Source organism: Python bivittatus, unplaced genomic scaffold (genome assembly GCF_059951505.1).
Source record: "Python bivittatus isolate LINGU-HERP-01145 unplaced genomic scaffold, Pbiv_v1 ctg000480_np1212, whole genome shotgun sequence".
Classification (NCBI taxonomy): Eukaryota; Metazoa; Chordata; class Lepidosauria; order Squamata; family Pythonidae; genus Python; species Python bivittatus.
This window is the reverse complement of record NW_028277075.1, coordinates 42,426,873-42,437,253: the sequence shown is the minus strand read 5'-3', so window position 1 is coordinate 42,437,253 and position 10,381 is coordinate 42,426,873. Positions and strand designations below refer to the sequence as shown.

General features: G+C 41.4%; 1 protein-coding gene across 1 annotated transcript; it reads left to right on the top strand.

The window, feature by feature from the left end:
- The first annotated feature begins 5,030 nt into the window (after positions 1-5,030).
- Positions 5,031-7,958, top strand: FADD (Fas associated via death domain). Its single transcript, XM_007430179.2, has 3 exons — positions 5,031-5,074; positions 5,498-5,802; positions 7,210-7,958. The coding sequence occupies exons 2-3, from the start codon at positions 5,508-5,510 to the stop codon at positions 7,479-7,481; spliced, it is 567 nt and encodes a 188-aa protein (XP_007430241.1). The 5' UTR covers positions 5,031-5,074; positions 5,498-5,507; the 3' UTR covers positions 7,482-7,958.
- The last annotated feature ends 2,423 nt before the right edge of the window (positions 7,959-10,381 follow it).

Below are 10,381 nucleotides of genomic sequence, written 5' to 3'. Positions count from 1 at the left end.
GGACTTTCTGTCTCAGCTATCAAAATAATTTGGCTCTGGATCACATACATCTTCAGCTATTTTTACTACTAATGTTCATCAAAGCTGCCTTTGGATCAGGAATGTCATTAAATTATCTTGCGTTTTCATCATATAAAAATATATTGTAGGTTCCTCAGCAGTTTCTCCAGTATTGTTCATCTACATCTAATATCTAACCACTTAGCATTTTGTGTACACTTCATAGATTGTATTTTCATATATTGGCTGGGTTCATACATTCCACTAAGCCTTTTCTCTCTCTCTCTCTCTCTCTCTCTCTCTCTCTCTCTCTCTCTCTCTCTCTCATACACATACACATACACATACACACAGACAGACAGACAGACAGACAGACAGACAGACAGACAGACAGACAGATAGATAGATAGATAGATAGATAGATAGATAGATAGATAGATAGATAGATTTGGTTTTCCTCATTCAGGATCTTTCAAGACATCCCTTGAAATATTGAAATAAAGTATTTGGTTGCATTAGGTTGTCCAAACTCTCCTTGCTATCCTGGCTATAAACAAAAGCAGTCTTTTTGATGAAAGAGAGGAGAAAATACTTTGAAGGCACTGATTTTTTAAGGAATACTAATGATCATTCATTAATTCAGTATAGATTTCTAAGGCTGTGCAACTCAACAGTAACTTCCTGTCTTACATAAGGTACATATACTCACCCTGGGAATCTATAAATAGCTGATCAAGATTGGGTTGGTCCTGTTGAACACATCTCCTCAAACAGGGAAGATAAAATGTATACAATATGCCTTCTGTATCACCCCAAATAGGGTATTTTGGCTAAAATGGTAAGTTATCAGCATAAGATTCTTTAAAACATGGGCTTTCTGTGGACTTTCATGGACTTTCTGTGGACTGAGATAAGACTTACAAATTGCAATGGCTGGAGCAAGCCACATTATGACTTAATAGTGTGTGTGAAACTTGCCAATATGCATGCAACTGTTAGGAGCAAAATAAACATGAATTGCTTTAGTGTATTTAAGTTTCACATTTGAGTGGTGAAATTGCTACTGCAGGGCTGGGATGCTTTATAAAACATGATGAGGGCAAGAAAGTGAAAGATTATCTAAGACTTCCGCCAGAGTTCTGCAAAAAATCCCTACACCCCAAACTTGCTGTTTCCAGTTGGAAAAAAAATCCCACTAGCATCAAAGAAAGCTTTCTATCGCTTGCAAACAGCAGCATATAGTGAGTGCAGCAACCAGAAAGGGTCATTTTCACGGTAATTTCAGCCCTGCTCAGGCCTCCCTGGATGATGATATACCCAAAATCTACAGTGGCAGCAGTAACATATTTGCACTTATCTGCAACAAGATGATAGAAAACTTCTCAAATTGCATAACAACAAGGCAGCACTGTTGCTGCACTGTAGATCTAGCCTAACTTCATTTTTGAAATATTTCACGTGGCTGGCCCTGGATTGTGGTGCTGGCTAGAACGGACGGAATTTGAAGCCCACAGCATCTGGAAGGGAGAGCACCAGGTTGCCTACCCTAAACTAACTTACCACATTTGATGGCTGAGCAAATGTAGTGTTCTTCAACACGGTTTCAGGCTAATGAAGAGAAAATAAGGGAAAATTATCTACACTGCTCTGAATGTTATCTGCCCTGAGGTAATAAAGCAGGGTATACAAGCTAAAGCTAAACAATAAAAGTTACTAATTTGACTTATCTCGTGCTGTATCTTTTTCCTAGTAATGCATTCCCACGCCTATGCTTCAAAGTTGTGTTGAATAGTCATACTGTACTTGGTAACATTAGTGAGTGACTACATACATTTTGAGAATCTGGTTACTGGCAATATGCTTGGCATGCATTTTGAATACAGACAGTGCTTATGTCTGAGCCTCAATATGAAATTTGGGGTTGCTAAAACAGAGAGCAATAATTTCCGTTTAAAAAGGGAGGGAGAATGAGACAGAAGTATACCATTAATTTTAATGTGTTATCCTGGATACGTATGAGTAATCATACAGTCATATCCTGTACAATGTATTGACAGAACTGAAGATAATATACTCTCTGGAAATGGGCAAGGCTACTCCCTTTTATACAGAATTTTAACAAAGCAAAACTGTTTGCACTTCCTGAGAAGGAGAGATGACTCATAACAGAAAGAAAAACATACCAAGTTAGAATAGGAATCTGACCACATAACAGCATATAGCAGAACCAACCCTGCATTAGGAATCAGTGGGTTTTCCAGACTGTTCAGCAGTAGCTCTGATTTCTTGACATGTACAGCTGTTCTTTTCACTGAGAAAGAACAGAGAATACAAGAGGGGAAAAAAGACTGTCAAAATCCAGGATGGGTAGAACCAAGCAACAGTCGTTACAAACCAAGAAAGGAAGCCAGATTTTAAGTTGGGAGCTGTAAACTGTAATCCCCAGGACATACGTACCAGGAAAATACAGCTAACTGTGGTTTCCTCCTTTGTTGTTTGCACAAAGGGAAGAATGAAGCAGCAGCCAAAACACAAATCTCAGCACATCCCAGGTTATTAGTGAGGATTTTATCACTTAAGCCAGGTCATTGCATCTCTCTCTCTACTGGAGAGCAGTTCAGAGGGAAAAAATTCAAGAAGGCAGAGACTCATCCAACTGCCCGTTGAAAGTTGCTTGGTCAACAGCACCATGTTTTTAAAAGCACCTTAAAGCTGCTTCCACAGTGGAGAGCTTTCCTCTCAAAAAGATCTTCCTTCCTTGTTGGGAAACGCATGCAATTCATTAAAAGACTGATGCCATCTAATTCTCACCAAGGCGGCCACTGATGCATCCCAGAAAAAGAGGGAATTAATTCCATCCACACAAAAAGAGTATCAGTGTAACATTTAAATATGTTAATACATATATGTTAACACCAGTTTGGTCTAGCGCAGTGTTGTCCAAACTTGGCCACTTTAAGATGAGTGGAGTTCAAGATGAAGTCCACTCATCTTAAAGTGGCCAAGTTTGGACAACACTGGTCTAGCGGTTATGGCTCCAGGCTAGAAACCAGGAGACTGTGAGTTCTAGTCGCACCTTAGGCACAAAACCAGCTGCGTGACTTTGGGCCAGTCACTCTCTCTCAACCCATGACGTCAGGCTCAGGTGACAAGCTTCCAGCAGTTATAGCCAGCATGGCCAATGGGAGGAATTCTGTAAATTGTAGTTCTCCAACATCTGAAAGATCACCAGTTCCCCATGGGGGGGACGGTATTCTTTTTGATCTCAGCTGAACTTGGAATACGAAGTCAAATGTCTTTTCCTTATGTATTTTAACAATACCTTAGAGTCAAATTATAGTAAAATATATTTGGGGGTACATTTTATGGATATCAAGTTGAATTTAGCCTAAAGAGACTTAAATTGAAATACTGGGAATCTGGTGAATAAGCAGGTAAATTATTAGCACATCGATTAAAACAAAAGAAGCGTCAAAATAATGTAGTAGGAATTATACCAAATAATTAGATCACAGCCTATTAGCCCAGGAGCTTATCACCACTCGATTGACACAGGCTATGAAAGCCTGCATCAATATTTTCCTTGTAATTTCTTCTAGGGGAGCAGAAATATAACAACCACAGTCCCATCTCAATTTGCAGAGAAAAATCTTCATGCAGCTCAGAGGATGCCTGCAACAGCCTTTTTTTTTTTTTTTTTTTACTATGCCTGGGGATCTCATGTTAACACCTACTGCATTTTCAATGTAGAATGAATTAGAATCACTCCCACATCTTGTATGGTAACTACTGTTAGTACATTGGGGACAAAGTCATAAAGATAGATTGCATCACTCCTAGATTAGAGAAAAGAAATATCCATACCACTCAGGCCTATTTTCTGCTAAATGATGGTGGATATGGATTCCATTGGTAGGACCCTGGTAAATTGTTTTTGTTGATCTGCATGTTACCTTTGATCATTTTATGGAATTACTTTAGTGGTGTCATTGTTTCTGTTCTGTTTCACCTGAACCTCTGGGAGTCCTAGTATGGCAAATATTGAAATATGTGATACATAAAGAAACAAACAGCACATGGCTGACCTAAAAGAGAGGTGGTTTGTACTTGACACCACAAGGTTTTCTCAGTTTCATTGTCTAGCCTACAGCTCTAGGGTTGTCTTGTGGTTTCCAGTCCAAGGGTGACCTCAAGGCAGCCTCAGGGCTGTGGGCTAGACCAATGTTGCTCAACCTCACCAACTTGAACTGGCATGGACTTGAACTCCCAGAATTTGCCAGCTAGCAAATGGGAGTTGAATTCCACACATCTTCAAGCTGCTGAGGTTGAGAAGCACTAGGCTAGACTATGAAATGGAGAAAACATCCAGGAAGAAGCCAATGGCAAACCTTTACTGTCCTGATCCTGCATACTGCTGATATGATGCTACATGGATGTGTCCATGAAGTCCCCAGGAGTTGGCTCAACTTGACGAAACTTCAACCTTTACCTTGTGTTCTGACTGGGAATACTAGAAGCTGGCCTTCTCAAAGGAGGACATGTTCCACCCAACAGTACCACCACCATTTCCTTCTCAAGACTCACCTGGAAACATCCTCTGTCCAGCTCCAGTTAAGCCAGAGCTGAGCATCTTTAAGTGGTTGTTGCTGTCCCACGCATGTTTAAATTTGCCCAGTGGAAATCCGTGGGAACTAAGAACCCTAACGGCGACTCAGAAATGCCGCTCTTTATCGCTTGCACGTTCATCGCAACAACTGATGAATTTATGCGGGCTTTTTAATAAAACATAAATGCTTTTAAGCCAGCGGACATGCGACATCGGTCCTTTTTAAAGCACGTTAATACTGTATTTAACTAGAAAAGCAACCACTTGTCTTCGCTATCCCGTATGTACGTAACGCGTTCAGCGCCGACGAGCTCCGACGGCGCACGGATCGAACACGCTCGTCGTAACAGCGGGGCAGCAGCGCCACCCTCCGGAGCGACCCCTCGCGAAAGGCGCGGGGCGGAGCGTCCTTCGGGCAGCCTTTTCCTCATGTTACGTCAGGAGGCGGCAAAGTCGAGGAAGCAGGAAGTAAGTCTCCGGGTTTTTCTTTCCCTTTTTTAAAATCCAGATTCTTAAATGAGCGTATTTCGTCAGGATCATGCAAAGCGTGACCTGGAGTTTTGGGGGAGCAGTTTAGGAAAGTCAAAAAAGATCTTTACGTAATTAAGGATCGAACCGGATGCGTTGTGGAAATAGAAGCCTGCCGACTACAGTAGTTGGCTGGAGGGAAAGCTGCGTTTCGTCCAAAGAAGCAACCGCGCAGTTTTTCATGACTTTGTAGTTCTCGTTTTAGGGTTCTGTTTGGTTAGGAGTTTCTGTGTGCGTTAGCCCGAAGTTGCATACGCCGGAAAAGAGGGAATCCGTATTAAAGAGAAAGAATGTTTTTTAAAATGTGCCTGAAGTTTGACTCTCTCGACCAAAACTTATGAACCTTCCCTGTATTCTTCCTAGGTTTCCAGAAATGGATCCCTTTCTGGATTTACTGAATTCATTTTCGAGGGCCTTGTCCCTAGAGGAGCTTGCAACTCTTAAATTTCTTTGCCAGAGCCATATTGGTAAAAAAAAACTGGAGGGCGTGAACAGCGGCAATGAGCTCTTCACTCTTCTCCTGGAACAGGAAAGAATTACGTGTGACAATGTAGAGTTTTTGAGAAGCATGCTCAAAACTCTGAAAAGAGAAGATCTACTAACCCAACTGGAAGAGTTCATCGAAGCAGATGGCGATCCAGAGCATCAGCCAGATGTTGAACAGAAATGTAGGTTGGCCTTTTTTCTTTTTGATCTTAAGATGTGAGCTTTGGTCCTTGAGAGGCAGGGCTGCAGGCCTCCGTGCGCTAGTTTGTAATACATTCCACTGGCTATGAGGGGATTTGCTTTTTGGTAAATATTCAGACAGTTGTGGTTGATCTGTAGGTGCTTACAGGACTCTTTGGGGTTTTATTTGTGGAATATAAGGAGTTATAGGAGTGTTCTGTGGAATAAGTCCAAAGTGTCTTGTTCAAAAGGCAAGTTGCTTCTGTCCATGCAAGATGCCCCACTTCAACTGCTGGTTCTTGGCCCCTCATCCCATCCTCCCGTGCCCAGAGATCTCTTGCCCCTGAAAAATAAATTTGAGGCACCTCAGAGAACTGCAGGGGAGAAGAGAGACATATGAAAAAGAATATCATTAGCTAACTGCAACCACCGTACTGCACTGCAGTTGCTCAATCCTACTCAGGAGTTTTATATAAAAAGAAAAGTAACTGGAAACTTTGGGAAAGAATAGGTTTCAGCCTTTGGAGGGAGCAGATATAATAAATTTAAAATCATCATCATCTTGGGGCAGTTCTGTAATGAATCTCATTATGTTTACTTTGGACTAACCTCCCATCAGCTAGTTCAGGAGGATACCAAGTCAGGAAAGGTGGTACTATGCTGATTAATAACAAAATGTCTGAGATTCCCAGAAAGCTTGGAGAAGAGGGCATGAATAGCCCCACATTCATTTTGTTTCTGATATCCACGCCCTACCCCACCCAGAAATTAAAAATAATATGCCATTATAGGATGTTTTTCTTTTGATACCTTGCATGGGAAGAGAACACAAAGCAGGTGATGGGATGATTTCACTCACTTTGGCCCACTGCAATTAGGACATCATGGTTACTCTAGAGAAACTGAAAAGAAGACCAGGTTGTATTGCTTCATTAGTATATCATAGTGCAGTGGTTCTCAAGCATTTTGGTCTGAGGACACCTTACATTCTTAAAAATGATTGAGGACCCCAAAGAGGTTATGTGGGTTTATGTGGGTTATATCTATCGATATTTACTGCATTAGAAATTAAAACTTAGAAATTTTAAAATATTTATTTGACTTCACAGACCCCCTGAAAATGTCTCAGGGACTCTTAGGGGTCCCTAGACCACATTTTAAGAGCTGCTGTCATAGAGTATGACATTGAGACTGTCAAAAATCAAGCAGAATTTGTAGATATCACACTTCATTTGGATGGTAATGGGCAGTACAGACCTTATTCCAATCGGAGTAAACATTGAACCCTAACCAGCAAGAGTTTCAGAGAAGGACAAGGGAGAGATAAAACATTTTGATGCATAACAGATGGTGTATAGGTGTCCCACTGTAATTCAGCTATTTGACATGGAGTATGCTTTTCTTTCTAGATAAACTGGACAGAGCTTTTGAAATCATATGTGAACACGTTGGGAAGAACTGGAAAATGCTCGCTCGAAAACTTGGAATTTCAGATACCAAACTGGATAAGATTATGGCTGCTAATCCATATAACTTGGAAGAACAGTTGAGGCAATCACTGGTAGAATGGCGAAAATTAAAGGGAAAGGAAGCAAATGTGGAAGATGTAATAAAAGCTCTCAGGGGCTGTCGGATGAATCTAGCAGCAGATTATGTTGAAGAAGGTTTGAAAGAAACCTGAAACTCAGTAGAATCAGTCAGAAGAGACTATGCTGGCATTGAATTAAAATTTTACATGAGAGAAGACTATTTAGCTGTCACCGAAAATATGGGGACTTAGTTGCAATCGACAGATTACTTACCTATCGCATTTTCATTCAGTGGAATTCAGCTGCCTAAGTGATTTCCTGTTAAGGACTAACTGCGAGCCAATCCTAAGATCTCAGCAAACGAAATTGTAAGAATCAAATTTCAACACAATTTAAGCCAGTTTTCATCCATTTGGTCCCTTTCAAATACGTTAGGGCTACAAAACCTAATCAGTATGGCTGGAGATCTTGGGAACTGTAATCCTCATTCATGTTGAGGGCAATAGCTTGGGAAAAACAGGCAAGCTCATTGCATGCATTTAGGTGGAAACACAGCCGGGGCAGAAAAACTTCTTTTTCTTTTCTTTCCTTGCAACAACTGTGAAGAAATAAAGTCTGCTTGATCTGTATTTTTTGGGTTGCTTGGCAATTTTAAATCAAATAGCTGGCCAAATTATACTTGGGATTTTACAGTTTTGCCTTCAGCTTTCTAACCTATGGAGTGGGCTGATAGTTGTTGTTGTTTAGTCATTAAGTTGTGTCCGACTCTTCGTGACCCCATGAACCATATTGCGCCAGGCCTTCCTGTCCTTCACTGCCTCCCTGAGTTTGCTCAGTTTCATGCTCATTGCTTCAGTGATGCTATCTAACCATCTCATCCTCTGCCGTCCTCTTCTCCTTTTGCCTTCAATCTTTCCCAGCATCAGGGTCTTCTCCAAAGAGATCTCTCTTCGCATTAGGTGACCAAAATATCTGAGCTTGAGCTTCATTATCGATCCTTCCAATGAGCAATCAGGGTTGATTTCCTTTAAGATTGACTGGTTTGACCTCCTAGCAGTCCAGGGGACTCTCAAGAGTCTTCTCCAGCACCACAGTTCAAAGGCATCAATTCTTCGGCGCTCGGCCTTTTTTATGGTCCAGCTCTCACAGCCATACATTACTACTGGAAAAACCATAGCTTTGACTATGCGGATCTTTGTCGGCAAGGTGACGTCTCTGCTTTTTAATATGCTATCTAGGCTTGCCATAGCTTTCCTCCCAAGGAGCAAGCGTCTTTTAATTTCATGGCTGCAGTCTCCGTCTGCGGTGATCTTGGAGCCCAAATAAATGAAGTCTGTTACTGCTTCCATTTCTACCCCTTCTATTTGCCAGGAATTGATGGGTCCAGATGCCATGATCTTAGTTTTTTTAATGTTGAGTTTCAAGCCAGCTTTTGCACTCTCCTCTTTCACCCTCATCAAGAGGCTCTTTAGTTCTTCTTCACTTTCTGCCATTAGGGTGGTATCGTCCGCATATCTGAGGTTGTTGATGATTCTCCCTGCAATCTTAATTCCGGCTTGTGATTCTTCCAGCCTGGCATTTCTCATGATGTACTCTGCATATAGGTTAAATAAGCAGGGTGACAGTATACAGCCTTGTCGTACACCTTTCCCTATTTTGAACCAATCGGTTGTTCCATGACCGGTTCTGACTGTTGCTTCTTGGCCCGCATACAGATTTCTCAGGAGACAGGTAAGGTGGTCTGGTACTCCCATCTCTTTAAGAATTTGCCACAGTTTGTTGTGATCCACACAATCAAAGGCTTTTGCATAGTCAATGAAGCAGAAGTAGATATTTTTCTGGAACTCTCGTGCTTTCTCCATGATCCAGCGAATGTTGGCGATTTGATCTCTAGTTCCTCTGCCTCTTCGAAACCCAGCTTGTACATCCGGTAGTTCTCGGTTCATGTATTGCTGAAGCCTAGCTTGTAGGATTTTGAGCATAACCTTGCTAGCATGTGAAATGAGTGCAATTGTACGATAGTTTGAGCATTCTTTGGCGTTGCCCTTCTTTGGAATTGGAACATAAACTGACCTTTTCCAATCCCGTGGCCACTGTTGTGTTTTCCAAACTTGCTGGCATATTGAGTGCAGCACTTTAACACCATCATCTTTTAGTATTTTAAATAACTCAGCTGGAATACTGTCATCTCCACTAGCTTTGTTGTTAGCAATGCTTCCTAAGGCCCACTTGACTTCACTCTCTAGGATGTCTGGCTCAAGGTCAGTGATCACACCAGCGTGGACATCAGGGACATTAAGATCTTTCTTGTATAGTTCTTCTGTGTATTCTTGCCACCTCTTCTTAATCTCTTCTGCTTCTGTTAGGTCCCTGCCTTTTTTGTCCTTTATCATGCCCATCTTTGCACTAAACGTTCCTTTCATATCTCCAATTTTCTTGTAGAGATCTCTAGTCTTCCCCATTCTATTGTTTTCCTCGATTTCTTTGCATTGTTCATTTAAGAAGGCCTTCTTATCTCTCCTTGCTATTCTCTGGAAATCTGCATTCAATTGCTTATATCTTTCCCTTTCACCCTTGCTTTTCGCATTCCTTCTTTCCACAGCTATTTGTAAAGCCTCATCAGACAGCCATTTTGCTTTCTTGCATTTCTTTTTCTTTGGGATGGTTTTAGTTGCTGCCTCCTGTACAATGTTACGGACCTCCGTCCATAGTTCTTCAGGCACTCTGTCTACCAAATCTAATCCTCTAAATCTATTCATCACCTTCACTGTGTACTCACAAGGAATATGATCTAAGTCATACCTGAGTGGTCTAGTGGTTTTCCCTACATTCTTCAATTTAAGCCTAAATTTTGCAGTAAGAAGCTCATGATCTGAGCCACAGTCAGTTCCTGGTCTTGTTTTTGCTGTCTGTATAGAGCTTCTCCATCTTTGGCTGCAAAGTATATAATCAATCTGGTTTCGGTATTGACCATCTGGTGATGTCCATGTGTAGAGTCGTCTCTTGTGTTGTTGGAAAAGAGTGTTTGCTATGACTAGCTTGTTCTCTTGAC

Excerpts from the sequence above, each read along its gene's own strand:
- FADD (XM_007430179.2), top strand. The coding sequence starts at position 5,508 with ATGGATCCCTTTCTGGATTTACTGAATTCATTTTCGAGGGCCTTGTCC. Across the intron at positions 5,803-7,209 it reads GCCAGATGTTGAACAGAAAT|ATAAACTGGACAGAGCTTTT; the intron begins GTAGGTTGGCCT and ends TTTTCTTTCTAG.